This window comes from Leopardus geoffroyi, chromosome B1 (assembly GCF_018350155.1).
Source record: "Leopardus geoffroyi isolate Oge1 chromosome B1, O.geoffroyi_Oge1_pat1.0, whole genome shotgun sequence".
In the NCBI taxonomy this organism is placed as follows: domain Eukaryota; kingdom Metazoa; phylum Chordata; class Mammalia; order Carnivora; family Felidae; genus Leopardus; species Leopardus geoffroyi.
Window position 1 is genome coordinate 85,545,303 of NC_059327.1, and position 21,693 is coordinate 85,566,995.

The window sequence follows — 21,693 nt, forward strand, 5'->3', positions numbered from 1 at the left end:
ATGCACATAACCAAGTATTACACATCCCTATCAAGATGTAGAACATTTCCATAACCTCAGAAAGTTCCCTCGTGCCCCTTTCTCAATCAACTGTTCTTTTAAGAAGCAACCACTACCCTGATTTCTATCATCATAACTTTGTAGTGTACACATAAATCAAATCAGAAAGTAGGTACTCTTTTGTGTCTGGCTTCTTTCAATGTTCCTAGGATTCATTCACATTCTTGCTTTTAACAGTAATTTGTTTCTTTTAACTGTCAAGTAATATTCTATTTTATGAATAGATCTTAATTTGCTTATTCATTCTTGTGATGGGTATTTGCACGGTTTCCAGTTTTAGATGATTATCAATAAAGTCGCCATAAAGATCCTTCATTATCTTTTTGTAAATACAGGTTTTCATTTCTCTTACACACCTAAGAGTGGAATTGCTAAGACACGGGATATGTTTAACTTTGAAGAAACTGCCAAAACCATTTTCCACAGTAATGGTAGCACCACAGTAATGGTAGCATTTTATACTCCCATAGGTGCTCACCAACATTTGGTGCTGTCAGCCCATTACATTTAGGAAATTTCATCATCCTATCCTAGTGTGCATGTAGCGTCCCCTTATCGTGCTTTTAATTTGCATTTCCCTGCTAATAATGTAGAGAACTTTTAGAAGTGCTTTTTGGCCATTTTTATTTATATATACTTTTATACGTACATATATATGAATATATGTTCCATGTCATGTATATGTACGTATGTGTATATATATATATATATTTATATACATGTATATGTGTGTATACACGCATATGCATCTCTTTCCTTTGTGAAGTGACTATTCAAGGCTTTTCCCCTTTTTAAAATTGTGTTGTCTTTTTATTAGAGATCTCAAAGTACTTTACTAGATACAAGTCTCTAACCAAATATATGTGCTAACCAAATATCTTCTCAGTATGCTGCTTGCCTATCCATTTTTTTTTTTGCCAATTCATTTTTAAAAGACATCTTTGATAAGCAGTTTTTATTTTCATAAAGCCTAATTTTTCAACTTTTTCTTAAATGGTAGCACTCTATCTTCTCTAACAGAAATCTTTGCTTAACCCATGGTGGTAGATATTCTCCAATATTTTGAGAAGCTTTAAAATTTTAAACACAGGTGTAAAGCACGTATCAAATTAATTTTCACATGTAGGGGAAATAGGAGTTGAGTCCCGACTTTCCTCAATTTGGATATCCAATTGTTCTAGCACTATTTGTTGCACTTTCCTGTTCTCACTGAATTGCTCTGGAATCCTTGTTAAAAATGACATGTGGTCTATGGGGCACTTGGGTGTTTGCTGGTTAAGCATCCAACTCTTGATTTGGGCTGAGGTCATGATCTCACCATTGGGAGACAGAGCCTGGTGACAGGTTCCACACTGGGCACGGAGCCTGCTTGGGATTCTCTCTGCCTCTCCCTCTCCCTCTGTCCTCACCCTGCTCCTATGCATGTGCACATACACATACTCTTTCCCTCTAAGAAAAAATTACATGTGGTCTATTTTTGGTTTCTCATCTGTTATATTGATCTATTTGCCTAGAAAGTTTTCCATTCAGGTAGTTTAAGTCCTCTAACTTTGTTTTTTTTTAGATTACTTGGGGTGTACTAGGAACTTTACATTGCTGTGTAAACTTTAGAATGAGTTGTCACTTTCTTCAAAAATAGCTTGTTGGGATTTTGACTGGAATTGCACTGAATCCACAGGTCAATTTGGGAATTAACATCTTAATAATACTGAATTTTCCAATTGATGATTGGAGTAATCTTTGTGCTTTTAACGTTTCTTAGGAAAACGAGTTTTAGTGCAGTCTTGTGTAGTTTTCATTAAATTTATCATTGAGTACTTTGTTTCTAAATGCTATTGTAAGTGGTATTGTTTTGTTTTCCAAAAGTTTGTTGCTAACTTATAGAAACACAGTGTCCTGAGACATTGCTAAATTCATTTATTAATAATGCTAGTAGTTTTTGTAGATTTCTTAGGGTTCTCTGCACTCACAAACTCTTCCACCTGTTAATAATGACAGTTTTCTTTCTTTCTCTTTAATCATATGTTTTAGATTTCTTTTCCTTACTGGACTACCTAGGACCTCCTCCACAATACTGAATAAAATCAGAGAGTAACTATCCTGGGCTTTTTCCCCATTTGATGTGGGAGCATTCAATATTCCAGTACTATGTATCATGTTAGTTGCATGTTTTTCACAGATGGCCTTTATTAGGATGAAGAATCTCCTATTCCTAGTTAGTTTAGCTTTCTAATCAAAAATGAGTATTGAGTTCTGTCAAAATAGTTTAGTATCTATTGAAATGATCTTATTTTTCTCATTTATTTTGTTACTGTGGTGAATTATATTCATGGATTTTGAAAACTCAATCATGATGTAATATCCTTTTTATGCATTACCAGGATGAATTTGCTAATGAAGAATTTCTACATCTGTATTCATGAAGGATATTGATTTGTAATTTTTATTTAGTATACTGTCCTTGTCTGGTTTTAGTTATCAGGGTCATACTAGCTTCACAAAATGTGTTTCTTCCTACTTGATTTTCTAGGAGTTTATGTAATAGTGGTATTATTTCTTCTTAAATGTTTAATAAGAGTTCACTAGTGAAGGAGAGTTTTTAGTGCAATACTTTTAGATTATAAATTCCATTTGTTAAGTATATGGCTATTTATATTTTTAAATTTCTTTTTGTGTTAGTTTTGATAAATTGTGTTTTTCAAGGACTTTGTCCCTTTCATCTAAGCTACAGAATTTATTGGGATAAATTCATAGCATCCCCTTATACTTTTAATGACTGTAGTTTGATGTCTCCTCTATCATTCCTGATATTGGTAATTTGGGTTTCCTCTCTTTCTTGATCAATGTTCCTAGAGGATTATTAATATTACTAAGAATCAAATCTTTTCAAAGAATCAGTTTTTGAGTTTGTTATTTCCTACTTTTGTCTGCTTACCATTTTATTAATTTTTTATCTTTTAATTATATCCTTTCTTTTCCTTACTTTGGGTTTAATTTGCTCTCTTCTGGTTTAAGGCATAAGCATAGATCATTGATTTAAGGCCTTTAAAAGCTGTTTAGGTACACTCTACATTTTGATATGTTGTGTTTTCATTATCACTGAGTTCAGTTTTGTTTCTTTTTTTTTAATTTCCCTTGTGAGTTCTTTTCTAATTCATGGGTTATCTTCCAGATACTTGGGAATTTTCTAGATGTCATATTTTTCTTACTTCTAAGTTAGTACTATGGGAGACAGAAAACCTACTCTGTATAAGTTCAAACCTTTGAAACTTATTGAGACTTAAAGACTCACATATTGATGTCTATATAAATATTCCATGTGTACTTGAGAATGTGCATTTTGCATTTGCATTTGTTGACTATAAATGTCATTTAGATCAAGATGGTTAAAAGTATTGTTCAAATGGTAAATATCCCTTCTGATTTTTTTTTTTGTCTTTTTGTACCATCAAGTATTGAGAGGTATTTCCAGCTACAATTATTGATTCATCTACTTCTCCCTTTGAGTCAATTTTTCTTCAAGTATTTGGCAGCTTTGTTAATAAGTGCATACACTTAATATGTTGTATTTCTTGATAAATTAACCCTTTTATCAATACAAAAAAGTATTTAGTCACTGGTAATATTCCAAGTTTATATTTTCTGAAACAAAGACACAACAGCTTTTTTATGCTTGTTTGCATGGTGTATCCTTTTGTTTTCTATTTGTTTGTGTCTTTATGTTTAGAGTATATTTCTTGAAACAATATTCAGTTAATTGGGTCTTACTTTTTTATCCATCTGTCAATCCCTGGCTTATTCTCTACCTTTTTGGTAGGTCTGCTTCCCCATCAAAAACAAAATAGCAGCCTGGATGGAGGATAAATATAAAACATTACAATGTTTTCTAGTTCTTATGTACCCCACCATTTTGAAGGTATATTCCATACTGGAATATATAGTACTCAGAGAATTTCTGAGGTCAGCAATTCTAAAATTTTCTTTTTTAACCTCAAACCATGTAAGCACCCAAAGACTATTTTCCCAATATCATTTACTTTTTACTAAAGAAAAAGCGGGTGACAGTATAAGAACAAATATGAATCACTTATCATATATTTTGTAAGAAAAGATATATATGCTTATACATATGATTTTATTATAAAACATTAAATGAACATTAAAGTAATATAGTCTTTTTTATTATACCTGCCTTGATAGATAACAAATTACATGATTAACACATATTCATAGGCAGCAAATATCAACAGTAAGTTTCACTATGCAAGCAAATTTGGGGAGATTATACATACATTTGTGTTTGTATACACAGTGTGTGGACATTTCGTTTTTGAAACACCATGCCTATGTAGTTATATACTTAAAGGTTGGGTACTTAAAGTCTAGCTTTTGCAAAATTAGAGACTAAAAAATATGCAAATACACATCAGTATAGCAATGACCCACAGGCGACTAAACTGATGCCATAAAACTAATTTATTATTCCACAGCTAGAATGTTATTATTATTATTTAAAAGCTAAGACAGCAGCTGCAATTGAAACAAATGCAGCCAGTTAAAAACACTATTAGATTGACAAAGTGTTCTTTTCCTGAATTTCAAATATTTCAAATACTTGTAAATGCATTAGTACAGTGAAGTTTTGTAACATTACCATACATTCCACAGCAGCCATGCTTCTCAGCAGAATACTGAGTTAGACTCCTCAAATTCTAATAAAGTTTCCATTTTCATTTATAAATCCCAAAGTTTAATAAATCTTAATATATAATTAATAAGTAGTCCTTATCCTAAAATACCAGCAAATGAGACTCAATTTTTAACAGTCAAGAAAAGAATTTCCACTATGAAATAGTTCACAACCCAACAGGACCATTCTATCACTGCTTTAGGAAACTGGCCTTAGATTAAAATCACTTTTATTCACACCAATCATCAGTAATGTTGAGAATTTAAATACCTAAGAAGCTTTCATGAATATTTTCAAGTTCTCAAAATCTTGTAGTGTATATTGGTTTAATCCTGTTAATATTACCAATAATTACTATTTGTTGGATACTTATCGTGTACTAGGCATTCTCTTAGACTGCTTTCATATTAATATCTCCTAACCTAAAACAATCACTTGGGCATTCACACCTCCTTTTACAATAAGAAAATAAGTAACTTACACAAAAGTCAAACAACTAGCAAGTGATAAAATCAGGATTTGAACCCAGACTTTTCTCATGTACATAAAAAAGTAGATCAGGTTAGTAGAAATATCACAAAGTCAGAATTTGATTTTACTCTACAAAGTAATTGGAAATATGTGAGATGCAATACATACCAGAAATGGTATGTTTAAATTGATGAGGCTTCCTCCATTTGTTTATTGACAAGTTTATTTTAGATTTCAAACTTCAAGAAAACAAAGCTTCTGTGATATATAATTCAGTAACTACATTTGTTCACCACCCATCCTTTTTTTTAGTATGCCCTACATAACACTATTAGCAATCTATACTTTTTAATAATAAAACTGTAACGATACAAATGTTTATTTTTCAAAAGGACTTTTCAGAGTCAGTATATCAGATAAAAAAATAATAAACATTGTACTGCTCTTTAACTCATTACCCCTACCTTAAAGTTCCCAAACACTTCAGCCTCTATTTATCTATACTTTCACAAATTGCCTATTCATAAGTATATTCAACACTGGTTTTTATTTCTTTTGTATATTGCAAAGACCCTGGTGGAATGCTGAATATATGGCACTGCTCAAATCTTTGGTCAAAGATTCGGCCAAGGCACTAGAATTCTTAAAAAGTAAAATCTTATGTATGGTCCCACATAAATTTGGCATAATTTTACTACACATAAAATCCCATTAGTAAAATCTGTGACCAAAACTGTTGTTACAGTTATAGTAACAATAGTTACACACGGTGACACTGAGCAGCTAGTTTCAGAATTCCTCTTGAGGTTCTTCCACAATTTTTGATAGTTACTTTGTGAAATTGTATCCTAAGTTTCAATTAATGGAAGGAACCATATGGGTGTATAAGGTAAAAATAAATTTTTAGAACCAACAACTTATTAACTTTTTAGATCCTTACATTCTCATTAAAAAAGACGAAGAATATTAATCTCTCTAGGATTTGGAATAAAAGAGTAGGACTCCAGACTCTTGTTCCCCAATATATATTCATGTACATGAGCTTTTCTTACCTTGACCATTAATAGAAAAAGATGGTAACTAATCAGTAAAACACTTATTTTATAGGTCACTTTCCCGAACATAACTGATATGCTTGCAATATTCAACAATGTCCATTTACTCTCTGGCATGAATTAGTAACTCATATCAATATCACTAGACAACAGTAAGTCGACAGTTTTTGACTCTTTTTTATCCACATTGTACATCATGACCAAGTACAAACATACCCATGGATATCTAAAATATAAACAGATGCACACACACAGATAATGAAAATTAAAATTTCATAAAACAGTATTTAACCTTATTATGACCAATGTTTTCTAATTCTATTCTATTCTATTCCTTTTGTTGTTAATGCTGGCTGTGATCTCCTACGGGATTTCAAACAATGATCTAAATGACCCATACTCTACCTTTGTCACACCGAGTAATACATATACATACATATATACGTATATGTATATATATATAGAAAAAACTGTGAACTACTATAGAAGAGAACAGCATGCAGTAGATTGAATTACTGGTCCCAATTTTTCACTCCCCTATAATTAAATTATATACTCACATGTTTACCATGGCTTTATAGCGAGCATAGTGTATTTCTCTACTCCTTGATTTGGGTTTGGCTATGTAACTTACTTTAGCAAATGAGATGTTAATAGACATGACAGACATGTCTGTGTGGTTGGATAAATAATGACCTACTGCAAGAAGAACATTCTCCAGGTATCTACTGCATTTTCAACCTGGGTTTCATAGTGACACAATTGTAACGGATCTGAACTTGGTACCAACTTGAAGAGCCTCTCCAGTTGGCCCACAGACCATGAGCAAGAAATAAACAATGTATTATTATATATGCCCCTGAGATTTTATAAGTTTGTTACACAGCAGAAGCTAACTAATGAATAGCATGAGGTACGACTTATTTTAGATCAAAAGACACATGATACAGTTTTTTATAACTATCCAAAATCGTTTGCTTTATCTCTCACGTAAGAATCTATCCCAAAAACACAGTTTATGAGGTTTTTCTCTTGAGAACTTGCTTTTTCAAAGGCTATCAAGTTTTGAGGCAAAATAAACAAGCAAAACCTCAGATAAAGACAAATTATTCAAATACCTTCTTTGTGCACAAGTAGCACACCAACATAAAGAAAATGTTTCAAAAATAAGATATTACCTCTCTTTTTGAAAGAAAGAGAGAGTATGAGAGCAAGGGAGGGGCAGAGGGAGAGGGAGAGAGAGAATCTTAAGTAGGGTCCAGGTCAACGAGGAGCCCCACAGGGGGCTCGATCTCACAACTGTGAGACATTTACTTTTTAAAAAGTGGGAAATTTCATGCAATACTCTTTACAGCAAAGACTTGTAGAACATAAAAAAATAATTAATTCAAAAACTGAGGTATTATTTTAAAGAAAAAGTTTTCTAAAATTACCAGCTTGAGATAATCCTACCTTATTCTTGGAGTAGGTCAAGGAATTTTCTGAAATAAAGAAAAAAAAAAAGAATGTTACCACTTAAATGCTGTTTGTGAATTACTTTATAAAAAACAGTATAAATATCAAGCCAGCAATAAGTTAATAGTTTAGAAGATGTAATTTCCACATGAATAACACAGGAAAAATTTTTAAAATTATCCTTATAGATAACTAGATATGATTCCAATAGTCTCAACCCAACACAACACACCAGAGCCAAAGAGGTGGGACTGTCCTAATTTCCCCAGGGTCATCTGTTTCTATGCAAACTGCCAAGTGTCTACTAACCACTGCAATTCATTCATGGCTGCCTTACAATAGCTTGGGTCCCAGGAACTCATCTAAATACTATATAAGGAAAGTGCTCTCTACTACATTTTTTTTTTCATTTGTTAGCCTTATGGAGTAGGCATTTAGATTTGAGGAACTAGCAAGTGAATCATACAACGAAGGGGCAAAAATAAGAGATTATTTGGCTAACTATCTTCTAACAGACAAATAAAAAAATAGCTTTTCCATTCTTGTCTTTTATTTTAAGAATGACCAGACCATTTTTACTAGACTATTTAACATTTTTTTTCTGGTACATGTACTAACAGTCTCTTTATTCTCAGCAATTTGAAAAATTCAAAACAAATAGTTTTGCTACAAATTAATGCCTTAACATGTTCTTCCCCCATACTACAGAACATAAACCACTACTGTTAAGATTTCTCATCAAGAAGTACTTTGTTCTTCTTAGAGCAGCCAAAAGGGCAAATCAAAAGAGCAGGCAGTAATTGAAGTCAGCCACAAAATTGTGAAAAAACTAGGGAAGTAATTAAACTTCAATCATCCAGCTGCCCTGAGGCTTACTCACTCCCTCCTTATATCTCTCATTCTTCCCAAGTTGCCTTGGATACCAACACCCACCCCCCAGATCTCACAGGGGTGAATTTCTTCCTTGAAGCACGCTGTTCAACACAAAGGAGGATTTGGTTAAGTCATGATTTTCCCTTTAACACAGTGAACATGAACTGTAACCAATTCCTGATCTCCCTTACTCTGGTCAAAGAGTGATGACCTCAACCAAATTTCTCACTCCTCTGTGTTCTAATTTAAAGCAATAATTTCAATTAAACACTGAAAGCTGATGAATTTTAGAAGGTAATAGAGCACCACTGTTCAACAGAAATCTAATGCAAGGCAAAATGTGAGCCACATGTGTACTTTAAAAATTTTCTAGTAGCCACATTAGAATAAAACACACACAATTTTATATATTTTAACCCAATATATCCAAAACATTATCATTTCAACATATATTAATGAGGTTTTTCTACATTCCTTTTTCATGTAAAGTCTTTGAAACCCAGTGTATATTATATATTTCTGCACATCTTAATTCAGACTAATCACATTTTAAGTGCTCAATAACCACATGTGGCTGCTGGCTACAACACTGGACAGTGCAGACTTTGAGTGCAATAATCTCTACCAGGGATCACTAGATACCTGTTACTGTTCTTTCATGAATTACATAAGACACTAAAAGACTGATGAAAGATGATGAATATAAAAGTGGATCCAGATTCAGACACCAGTCTTCCCCACCAGTTAAGTAAAAATTTCAAAGGGAACAGAAATACAGAAATTCTTCTCTGGAAAATAGGTTGCAACTATAATCTAAGGTATAACTGATGAATTTTACGAGCCAAGATCATTCTTTGCACAGATGTGGAATTAAATAATAATGTTTCTTTTCCTATAAAATCATAATACAGTTTTAGAGCAGAAATCATTCAAAGCTAGATTTCAAAGATTAAAAACTAAGTTTCTTGATCAGGATACACAATGAGTGCAACTGCCACTATGAATACTGAGAAAAAATATTCACTCAGAGTTACTTAATCACCCTTTTTCAAATAACATTACCTATCCTGTGTGTCCTTTGTGCACCTACATAGGTATCAAAAATTCGCTGCAATTCACACTTTCCGGTCATCTGCCGTAAGAGCCATTTCATCCAAAATCGAAAAAAGTGCCCATAGAAGAACTCCCACAAAGAAATAAACATTTTTTTTTCCTGGAGAAGGAAATATATGACAGATTTAATGACCTTGAATTAGATTTTAAAAAGGAAAAAAAATTACAGTTTATCCAACTCATCAAATCCCAAGTTATACCTATCATGCTTTTCCACTGGGTCTACTTTGTAGCCGTTATTTAGGCATGTAAGAAAACAAAGACAGAAGTAATAAATACCATTTAGATCAATTAAATGCGGATGGTCAAATGGCCAATTTATCACTTTTTAGGAATTAACTGTAAAAATCAAACTACTTACTTAGATTCAAGTTCTCAGTTCCCTATGTTCTCATCTTTGAAAATGGGGCTCAACAGTTCAAGAACAAAAGGGGCCCAACTTAGCAACAATTATATCAAACATGCCTTATATCAGAATCGTTTGTAAAAGGAAGAGTTCTTTTAACCCCTATGTATAATTCCAGTTACATCTGTCCCACAGTCAAGGAGATTCCAGCAAGAACAAAACAAAACAAAAAAAAAAAACAAAAAAAACCCACTACATATGGCTTACAAATTGAAGTATATAAGTTGAACACAAAGTAGATCGCACCCTGGCTAATAATTGTTGATTTTCCATTCAACAGGAGAAGGGCAGAAACACTAAGAAAAGTAACAAACTACACCCTCAACAGAAATGAATCTTTATGCCATTAGAAAAATCTTGAGCTTCTAAATGAAGCGCGGGTGGGGGGAATACAAGTGAGGAGTTACTTTAAAATAAAAACGCTTATCTCCTTCCTGTCTTCAACATTCCCTAGATACATCATCTCTAGACTACGGTCTGAGGGGGCTGTCAAATTTGAAATCCCCGCAGGCCAGTGCAGAAGCAGCGCCCATCAACAGAGATCGGCTGAACTGTTACTCTAAAATGACTCTATCTAGTCCGCGCTCAATAGGACAAAAGAAACAAGAACTGCCAAGCGCAGGGAACACAAGCTTCGAGGCGCCTGAGCTCCCCAGACCTCGGGGAGTGGCTGCGCGGAGCCCCCCCTTCCGGAGCCTGGCCGAGCCCAGGTCGCGCGCTGGCCGCGAGTGGGAGGGTACGGCTCGCACAAAGCCCCGCCGGCCTGGACGCCCCACGGTTTTCGTTAGGACACCGAGGGTCTCAACTAGCCCGCGCGCCCTCAGCGCAGCCGCACCGAAGCAGCACGGGGCGAGAGGAAAAGAAACAGCAGCCACCTCACAGGAGCGGAAGAACTAGGGGGAAAGCTGGAGCTGCCTCGGTTTCCCCAACTGCAAACAGCCGGCAACGGAAACGACGCTACCCGCGGAGCGCTCCCTGCAAGCACCGCGACCCGGAAGTGGGGGAGCGAGGCCGCGAGAACGCCTTTCCCGGGACCCTGCCCGCCCCCGCCCCTCCGGCCACTACGATTGGCCCGAGCTCCACCAATTGCTAACGCTAAAAGGAGGTAGCGCTGAATAGCCGGCGCGCGTGCTCTTGTTCTCCGGACTGCCAACGGTTTCCCTGGCAACGGCTACCTGGAGGCTAACCCAGCGCCAAAGGTTGGTCTCAAAGTGCAGCTCTGGAGGTTTTTCTCGCCTTAAAGCTAGGTCATTTCCGCTCATTGAAACTGTACTACCCCTAGACTCCAAGCACGGAAGAAACAGCGTACTTTTGGTAACTTTCAGAGCACCAAGGTTACAAAAGCGCTTTCACCTACGTGTAATCTTAATCTTGCGAAGTGATTATTAATAGTCCTACTTTATAGAAGAGGAAACAGGATTTACGTTTAATGACTTGTCCACGGCTAATGCATGGCAAAAAAGGAGAGCTCTATATGTTGAGAAAAGGAATTTGAACTTTGTCCTAAACCTGAGTTTCTGTAGGAGGAATATTCCAGGCACTAGAAATGCAAGTGCAAAGGCCCTGAGCCAGGAGCATACTTCATACATTTGAGGAATAGCAAGAAGGCCAGTGTGGCCGGAGGAGAAAGGACAAGGGGAGAGTAGAATATAAGTTCAAAGGACAACTTCCATTAAGAAATGACTTACCCCTACCTACCCACAACCCCTAATCCCTCAACCCCTTTTCTCAAAAGCAGCCAGTTTTTTGTTTATACCTCCAGGAATGTTTTACGCAAGTGATATTTGTATAATCCCTGCATCCCCTTGTTAACACAAATTGAAGCAGCAATACACACTTTTCCACACTTAAATCAACATATTTTTTAAAAAGTACTAAATTGTAGAAAATTAGACATGTGAAGGTTGAGCCATCATCCCTGCTCGGTAAAAGCAACCAACAATCAATTTGGTAATGAAATTTGACCATCTACTATAATAATGAAATCATAGAATCTTTGATCTTTTTTTTAATGAGTTTTTTTTTTTTAACGTTTATTTATTTTTGAGACAGAGAGAGACAGAGTATGAACGGGGGAGGGTCAGAGAGAGAGGAAGACACAGAATCTGAAACAGGCTCCAGGCTCTGAGCTATCAGCACAGAGCCTGACATGGGGCTTGAACTCACGAACCGTGAGATCATGACCTGAGCCGAAGTCAGTTGCTTAACCAACTGAGCCACGCAGGCGCCCCTAGAATCTTTGATCTTGAAGGGAACTTAGAGATCATCTCAGTGAACACTTCTTATTGTACGTAAAAAAGATTCAGAAAGGCAAAGTACACAGCCAATTTGGCAAGTTAAGAAATAGAAACAAATTTCTATTTCAACGGTCTTCCAATTATTACACAAGACCTTTATATGATTTAAAGTGAAATAATTCTGTGGTGCAATTATATATAATCTTTTTACCTTTTAAATTTGCTATGCTGAGAGTCAGGAGTAGAGGAACTCTCGCCTTGTCTCCATGCTGCCCATGGCCCACTTCTGTCCATGTTTTTCTCTAAGAGAAAGTAATGGTAACCTGTTTGGTTAGAACCTGAAAAGTTGATCGAACTGCATTTATTGGAAGCAAGGTCACTGTACGTTAAAATGTCATGTGCTTATGATTGCCTCTCCTCTTTTCCACTAATTCATTTGCATATAACTGGCAGATATATGAAGCCCTTCTTGTCTCTCAGGGAAGATTGGCCTTCTCTCTCTCTCATTCTCTTTGGTTTTCTGGCTAAATGGTATTTAAGTCCTGAGATTAGAATTCTGGCTTTAATTAAGGAGAAGGTAAAACCTACCTAGGTCTCTGAACTAACCTGTGTGCTCTAGCTGGCCCTATCAAATCACCTACATGGAAAACAAAGGCCTCAGTGTAATGATGTTTGGTTATGTTTTTGAGTAGTACTGAGGAATCCCTGTTTTCTTGGATTCTCAGACTAAACAATCAAGCACTATTAATTTTAGAAATTGTATGGGGCACCTGGGTGGCTCAGTCAGTTGAGTGGCTGACTTCAGCTCAGGTCATGAACTCACGGCTCATGAGTTCCAGCACCGCGTAGGGCTCTGTGCTGGCAGCTCAGAGCCTGGAGCCTGCTTCGGATTCTGTGTCTCCATCTCTTTACCCCTCCCCAGCTCATGCTCCATCTCGGTGTCTCTCTCTCTCTCTCAAAAGTAAATAAACATAAAAAAATTTTACAAATTGCTTAATGGACATGTTGTTTGGCATGACTGTTAATCAACAACTTGTTGCAGTGTTCAGTATTTGATTCATAAAGGACTCAAATATCCCCTTTTGGTATTTAATATCAAACTAAATACCCCCTTTTGGAGTATGTGAGGTCTGTAATACAGCAAATTTATAGTGAGAAGGAAAATTATTTATTCCTTTCACTAACAGTGAAATGGATTATCTCTGTGGAAGCATTAAAAATGTTAAGGTTTTATGATTTGTGTTGTACTTCCCTAAAACTATTTTTTTCTAAAACTATTTTAAATACTATTTTAGACACCGTAATGAGGGGAAACACCTCACGTGTATATGGTTTACCATCGGATTCTTTTAGTGGGAGAACAAGGAAATACACAGAATGCCAAAGCAGATTGTTTCCCCTAGCTACCAGTAATGAGCTTTACCAATGAAAAGAAAGTTTAAACTATTCACAAGTAAGCTAATGCACTGGAGTGAAAATGGTAACCAGAACAAAGGAAATAAACATTTAATCAGGTCAAATGATTTGTATGATTGTTTTTAAAAAGAAGAGAGGGTGAGAGGGAATAGAGAAGCAGGAAATTGGAATAGAGAAGCAGGAAACGATGTACAAGGGGTTCATTAGCACGTTTGGTAGTAATAGTTGAGATGAGGGAAATCTACTCCAGCCCTGCATCCACCTCACCTAAGTTAACCTATCAGATCAGCTCCAATGATCCCAGCCTGGAAGAGTTTAAAGCCAATGATGCTAAAGAGAAATAGGGAAGAGAGGTGTGTTTAACACAGGATGGTGATTTTAATTCATCTATTAAGGTTGTGGGAGAAAATGACAATTAACTTGAGGGTCAAGAAATCTTCATTTGGGCCCTGGTAGCAGGTCTGAGATTGCTTGATATTGTTAATGTCGAGTGGCAGAGGATAGTGGAATACTTTTGGGGGATTATTGAATGATGGTGTGATATGTAGCATAGTGCCTACAGGGCATTGGAAAGACAAGTGGAGCATATGAAAATGTTGGGGTAGGTAACACCAGAATCACCATGAAGCCAAAGATGAAGAAATAAGAAAGGAAGAACTATCCAGTTCTTGACTTTACCTGAATATATAATTAGAATCGACGTGATGATGGTCCTTGTCACTACCAGCTTAAAGCCAAAAGGTTTTAAGAGCCAGAGAAGTCTGCCTTCATGTAATTTTAATCGGACACGCAAAATGAAAGCCCTGAGAATTGCCCAAACCTTCCTTTGTAGTAAATATTGGGCAGTGTCAGATTCTGGAACGACACAGAAAATCTCACCTTTCAGTAACTAAAGGAGAGCAGAAGAGCTAATTTCCACTAATGCTTTGTATTAATCTTCTGCAACCCAGGACCAAAAAAGAAGGCTCTGGAAAACAACATGTTAACTATTACGATTTCATCAAGGTAGTCTCCATGATTTAAACAAGCGTCTGGGGGTGCCTGGGTGGCTCAGTTGATTAAGCATCTGATTCTTGATTTTGGCTCCAGTCAGGATCTTATTTATGGTTGTGGGATTGAGACCCATGTTGAGCTCGGTGCTGACTGCACAGAGTATAATCTCTCTTCTTCTCTTTCTGCCCCTCCCTCTCTAAATAAATAAATAAATAAATAAATAACAAAAACAAACGTCTGTTGTGCCAGACATTGTAAAAACTGTAAGAAGTTCAACAGGCTAACTGGGACTGAGTTTTTGTGATCATTTCAGCTGGTTCTGTCTTCTCGATCCCACTCTCAGAAATCAAGCACAGTTTGCTTGTCCATGAAAAGGAATGTAGTATCTGTTGAGAGTCCTTCCCCAAGACATCTGACCTCTCCAATTCACTGCCACCATTGATGAGATTGGATGTAGACATGATCACCATCAAAATGAAGTTAATTTATTGCAGTGATGATATTATGATCATTCCCCCCTTGGAGGAAGGAACTCAGAAGATTTGAGATAAGTAGAGGCAGATACGACTACCCAAATGGTTCATTAACTCAGGTAAAATTCAGCACTTACCACAATCAGTTAAATTTATCAACATAACTTTCGGTTACCAGAGGTATTCCATGAACAGTAAATAATAAATAACTCTCCCTCCAGGACTCCGCCAATTAAAAAAGGCACAATACCTTTATGAACTTTTTGGCAAGCTATGAAAAATATATAATGGGCAGTGGCCTAAGTATGCTTTGAGACCCTATGATTCTAATACATTCACGGATAATTTTAGAAGTTTCTGATGCCAGAATACAAGCAAATTGGAAGCTTTGAATAAGATGTAGATAATACTGCCGCCTTGTGGCGACCACTGGGATATTTTTACTCAAAAAGTTCCTAATGATGGCGCTAGAGAGCCATTTTGCCAGCATAATGTTGGGCTCTAATGAAAACAAACCCCACAACTTGAGCAAATGAAGATCTGAACTACCTATGATATTGCATGGGTAATAACAGGGAAAAAAAGGAGGTTGTGATAAATACGAGGCTGCACAACAAAGTTCTCAAATAAAATGGACTTCGTGTCCTCAAAGGGACCTCTGAGAAGTTACAACACACCCATGACCCAGTAGCATCTGGCATTAGGACTAATTCACAGTTCACTTCTCTTGCTGAAGCGTCTGAATCTCATGACTTCCCTTTCAACAAAATAAAACAAGTTTCTTAAAAATGAACAAACAAACAAAAACAAAGATAAATTTCTTGGTTTATCCATGAGAAGTCCTGTGGCATAGAAACTGCCATATAAAAGTCAGCTACTATTTGCTCTATGGAGTAAAAACCCAGTGAAATAATGCCAAGGTAAGTTCACACAAGGGGCCAGGTTGAGGGCAGTATATATGGCAGTGCAGGAAGAACTTAGGTTTTTAACCTCAGGGCAATGTGTGCACATTTAAATGGTCATAAGCCAGTAACCAAATGAGAATCTTGGTGCATGAACATGAAGAATACTCCTATTGTAGGTGATGCAATTGTGGAAGACCCTATGGGGCCTCGATTATAGTGGATCATAAGAATGGAGTTAGTGAAGGGCGCCTGGGTGGCTCAGTCAGTTGAGCGTCCAACTTTGGCTCAGATTATGATCTCGGTTTGTGAGTTCAAGCCCCACATCGGGCTTGCTGCTCTCAGCACAGAGCTGGCTTCGGACCCTCTGTCTCCCTCTCTCTCTACCTGTCCCCCTGCTCGTGCTTTCTCTGACTCAAAAATAAATAAACATTAAAAAAAAGAGAGAGAATGGAGTTGTTCAGGAGGAGGATGAAATGTCAAGCTGATGCCCTGCCATTTTCTAGAAGTAGCCACGTAATTTAAGTGGGTACAGTGAGCCAAAGCCATGCAATAGTGCGTGGAATAATGATGTACTCCACTTGTGTTTTACCTGTGCCACTAATGTGGTAAGAGACTATTGAATGCTAATAACATCAGCAACAAAATTAGCCATTTAAAGATGGCATTCAGAAAAATCTCCTGGGCAAAAGGATCCAAGCATAAAAGCCAGTGAACTACATAAGATTACTATTTGCAGTCCCTACAGGATCCAAATGAGTTTGACATTTATTCTATCTTGGACTAAAGCCCAAACAAACACTGTCCAGTGCTATTTGGTTCCCTATAATACCTCTCTCTGTGTGGGCTGTGTCAATAGGATGACGCAGGGAGCACCAAATGTGGGGCGCTCTGATCCGGTGAAGGCTGGTGGCATGGGTGGTGAAACAATTCACCTAAGGCCAAATAAAAGAGATAAAAGTTTATTGAATACACTGCCAGGGAGCAGTGGGCAGGACAGCAAAGGAGAGACTGTTTGTGACCAGGTGGTGGTGAGGGCCCACAGTTCTAGGGCAGAGTGAGAGAGTATGGGGACATATGGAATCGTCCCTTTTTTGGTAATCATAAGAAGGGTGCCTGGTTCTGGGGCGCCTGGGTGGCTCAGTCGGTTGAGCGTCCAACTTCGGCTCAGGTCACGATCTCGCGGTCCGTGAGTTCGAGCCCCGCGTCAGGCTCTGGGCTGATGGCTCAGAGCCTGGAGCCCACTTCCGATTCTGTGTCTCCCTCTCTCTCTGCCCCTCCCCCGTTCATGCTCTGTCTTTCTCTGTCTCAAAAATAAACATAAACATTTAAAAAAAATTTTTTTTTTAAAAAAGAATGGTGCCTGGTTGTAAGTGGACAGTTAGGGCCTTTGGCTATTTCGAGGTGGGTCGCTTAATGAGCCTATTTGCATCCAGCTGTGTGGTTGCTGTAGGCCCTTTTGCCTTGCTCTAAACTCTGGACCCAAGAATGCATTCTACATTCCGGTGTGCAGAAGTAGGCCCCCCAAATCCCAACATGATACGGACACATCAAATTCTTTGCTACCTGTAAAGTAATTGTTAAACCGATGCTAGAACTGGTCATTGAAACATTATTGAAAATACGATATAAAGATATGGAAGGCTGGCTGGATCAGTTAGGTGAAATGTGTTTTGTCCAAATAGAGGGGTAGTAAAGGAGGAATGGGTTTTTTGAGTGCTGGAGATGGGTACAATTCTGGCCATCAATTCCAGTGTATAGGTTTTTTGTTTTTTTTTTTCCCCACACCTCCGAGTAATGCTCGGACACCAGCTGGGTAACCCACAGTTCCGTTCAATTCGGACACTATCAACCTGGAGATAGTGTCAGATCCTACAGGGCTCAGTCCTACAATACTTCTCGTCCACCCACTACTGCAGATACCGCTTGAAACTTGTCACCTGTGCTTCTGACTTACTCTCATAGATCAGAGGTTCCAAAGACCCCCTCCATAGGTTGGGTTAATTTGCTTGAGCAGCTCACAGCACTCAGAGAAACATTTTACTTACTGATTTATTATAAGGGAATATAACTCAGGAACAGTCATATGGAATATAGGGCAGTATATGGAGAAAGAGGCATGAAGCTTCCACGCTCTCTGAGAGCTCCACTTCCCCCTAATCTCCGTGTGTTCCCCAATCCAGAAGCTCTCCAAATCCCGTCCTTTTGTTTCATTTCTTAAGTTTATTTATTTTGAGAGACAGAGTATGCAAGCAGGGGACGGGCAGAGAGAGAGGGACAGAGAGAATCCCAGGCAGGCTCTGTGCTGTCAGTGCAGAGCCCCATTCCGGGCTCAAACTCACAAACTGTGAGATCTTGACCTGAGCCGAAACCACGAGTTGGAAGCTTAACCAACTGAGCCACCTAGGCTCCCCTCCCCCCATCTTTTGGTTTTTTTTTTATGGAGCCTTTATTACTTTGGCCCCCTTGGTGATTTTTACTCAATCTCCTGCCCCCTTCCCATCCTCAGAGGTCAGGGAGATGGGACTGAATGTTCTAACACCCCCCCACATCCCACCTTACTTAGGTGCTTTCTGAAAGCGACTTCATTAACATAACAAAAACCACTCTTATCACTCTTCATCTTAGGAAATTCCACGGGTTTTAGGAGCTCTGTGCCAGGACTGGCTAAAGACACAATATATATTTCTTATTATAAATCACAATATTGCAATGGGAGTGAAGAGGTGGAGGATGGTGCTCTGACTCTCTCTCTCCCACTTTACAAACTTATTTTAGTGGATCCCATGGGTAAGGGACCAGCACTACCCTTGGAAGACCCAGTGGAAGGAGGCCTTGCTGCCCAAGACACAATTTCCATTCCTTTTGACATAAATGTGCATATTTTTTTAAATGTTTATTTATTTGAGAGGAGAGAGAGAGTGTGAGCTGGGGAGGGCCAGAGAGAGAGGGAGACAGAGGATCTGAAGCAGGCTCAGTGCTGACAGCAGAGAGCCTGATGTGGAGTTTGAACCCATGAAGCATAAAATCATGACCAGAGCTCAAATGGGACACTTCACCGACTGAGCCACCCAGGCGCCCTAAATGTGCATCTTTTTAAGGAATCCCCTGTGTTGGATAGTGACTTTGTCACAGGAGGGTGGGAGAGACACTGGTCCTTGTCTCAAGGTTTCGAAAGCAATAGAGTTAATTGAGGGGAAAGTATAAAGCTCTCTCAAGAGTGAGAGGGGTCCTGACTGGGTAGCCACAGAGGATTTCTGTCCCTGAATTTTTATTGGCACTTTATCAAAAGTTTGTAAGACTCCACTCATGACATCTAGCCTAGGCAGGTCTGGAATACATTTATCCACCCACACCCCCGACCTGAAATCCCCACTTCTTCAGTCTCCAGATTGCAGCTGCAGCCTGCCTCCCTGACACTCCCTTATCTCTCCCTGCCTAATGTTAACCCTTTCCCTACTCAACTTCACATCTTGTGGCCAAACAAGGATTGGCTATAGGGCTCACTCCCAGTCACCCCATAGGGTGGGAATATAGCTACATCGTACTTGACTGAGGCAAGCCTCCCACTTCCTCCCGGGAATGGACAAAAGGGAGGACCCAGCAAGTTTCCGACAGCTGCTCTTTTTGTGGGTTGAGAGTATGGCTGAACCGAAGGGGAGACCAGGTTTGTATTCTGACAGGTGATAAATGGAAAAGAGACGACATTTTACAAGAAGGAGAACAAGTAACTGGTGATGCTGGGAAAAGAGACTGTCATTCTTAGTCCTCGAGAATGTCTGAGAGTAAGAGAATGATACTTACTACAGTGGTTTCTCTCAGATGTAAAGCTACATCATGGCTGATGACGGGAGAAGCCCTAAGAACTGTTCTCCCCTGAAAATGAGATTGAAGCCGATTTCGATGTCTGGCTTGAAAACTCTGCCAGGGTAATCTGGAGAAAAAGTGTGACACAGGACCACTGAACCCCTGCCCCAACAGTAACAGAGTGGCACTATCATTTGGGTTGTGATTTATGAGCCATGCTTGTTTTTCTACTGCTTTTCTGGTACCCTATGTGGTACCTACACAGCTTCCTAGTGTTAGTGACAAGACAATGTCTTGTCCTTGTTCGCTCCTTCCAGGGATGGTGAGGCTTCCGCCGCCTATCTGATGCTTTTGTGTGCATTAGTACAAGATGCATTCCTTGCTCTCAACAGAACCAACCCGGCAGCAGAATGCAGGTGGTACAAGGGCTGATTTCAGCCCTCACCTAGGCAAGGCCCCTTTGGTGGGATTATAGCCTTTCAATTCAGGAGGCAATCCTAGAAACTGAAAGCTTTTTTTGTTTTGTTTTGTTTTATTTTTATTTTTTTTGTTTTGTTTACCTAACCAGGCCCATCTTGGTACATTGAGGGGTAGGAAATACATTTTTATAAATATTGTTAACTTCTAGAATATAATTACTAGGGCACATAATGGAATCCCCCTCGCTGGTGGCAGAGAATGTGTCTTTTAAATGGGTATTTTGGGGGTGCCTGGGTGGTTCAGTCGGTGAAGCATCTGACTTCAGCTCAGGTCATGATCTCGTGGTTCGTGGGTTCTAGCCCCATCTTGGGCTCTGTGCTGATGGCTCGGAGCCTGGAGCCTGCTTCAGATTCTGTGTCTGTCCCTCGCCCACTCACACATTGTCTGTCTGTCTGTCTCTCTCTCTCTCAAAAGTAAATAAACATTAAAAAAATAAATGGGTATTTTGGGATGGTTTGAGCAAAGAGAATAAATTAGGCAATCTATACCTTTTTCTAAGTCCAACCTTTGATTCCATGCAGTGTTATTATTATGAAGTGGTTCTCAGAGTGTCATCCCTTGGACCAGAGGCATCAGTATCATCTGGGACTTGTGAGAAATGCAAATTTTGGAGTCCCAACCTTACCCTGCTGAATCAGAAACTGAGCATGGGCCCAGAAATCTGCCTAACAAGGTGTCTAGGTGATTCTTGTCTAAGAACAACGGCTGTCCTAGATGATCCATAAAAGTTCCTTTCAGTACTGTCATTTACCCGAATTGTGCTGAACAGATGGCACTCGCCCTGGGCACAGATGACTTATTTCTAAATCACTTGAAACAGAAAATAGGACCAAGACAACTGGCATTTTATCAAGTTATTATCTTTCAGACTGTTTTCACCTTCAGGATCCTATATTTATACAAGACTAGAAAAATCTGTCTCCACTAATAAGTTTATTCTGCTGTACTAATAACAGTCGCGAGACCACCATTTAGACTGAAGTTAACTCTAGAAGCCCTGAGGGCTGTAATGCTGGTAATACCCCCCATAGGATACTCTTCTCATCCCTGTTATTATTCCTATAAGTATTTAGCAATTATTTAGCCTTGCAATTCTCTACTTCCCCGTGGTCTGAATGTGCCACTACTTTTATTTATTTATTTTTAAAGTTTTTAAAGGTTTTTTATTTTTGAGACAGAGACAGAGCATGAGCAGGGGAGGGGCAGAGAGAGAGGGAGACACAGAATCTGAAGCAGGCTCCAGGCTCTGAGCTGTCAGCACA

General features: G+C 38.4%; 2 protein-coding genes across 12 annotated transcripts in view; one reads left to right on the forward strand and one right to left on the reverse strand.

The window, feature by feature from the left end:
- The window catches only part of ELMOD2 (ELMO domain containing 2), a 31,969-nt gene extending 20,830 nt beyond the window's left edge, over nucleotides 1-11,139 (reverse strand). The window contains exons 1-3 of one of the 3 annotated variants that reach the window (XM_045467085.1): nucleotides 10,999-11,139; nucleotides 9,667-9,817; nucleotides 7,729-7,757 (exon numbers count right to left, since the gene is read on the reverse strand). In XM_045467085.1, coding sequence (XP_045323041.1) covers nucleotides 7,729-7,757; nucleotides 9,667-9,808 — 171 coding nt within the window. In that variant the 5' untranslated portion in view covers nucleotides 9,809-9,817; nucleotides 10,999-11,139. Of the gene's footprint in view, nucleotides 1-3,828; nucleotides 3,910-7,728; nucleotides 7,758-9,666; nucleotides 9,818-10,997 lie in introns of those variants that run through there. The other 2 variants (XM_045467078.1, XM_045467095.1) reach the window with 2 other exon arrangements.
- Nucleotides 11,140-11,231: 92 nt separating this feature from the next.
- The window catches only part of MGAT4D (MGAT4 family member D), a 72,762-nt gene continuing 62,300 nt past the window's right edge, over nucleotides 11,232-21,693 (forward strand). For all 9 annotated transcript variants that reach the window (XR_006709584.1, XR_006709587.1, XR_006709585.1 and 6 more), the window contains exon 1: nucleotides 11,232-11,322. The gene's annotated coding sequence lies outside the window, so the exon portion shown is untranslated. The remainder of the gene's footprint in view (nucleotides 11,323-21,693) is intronic.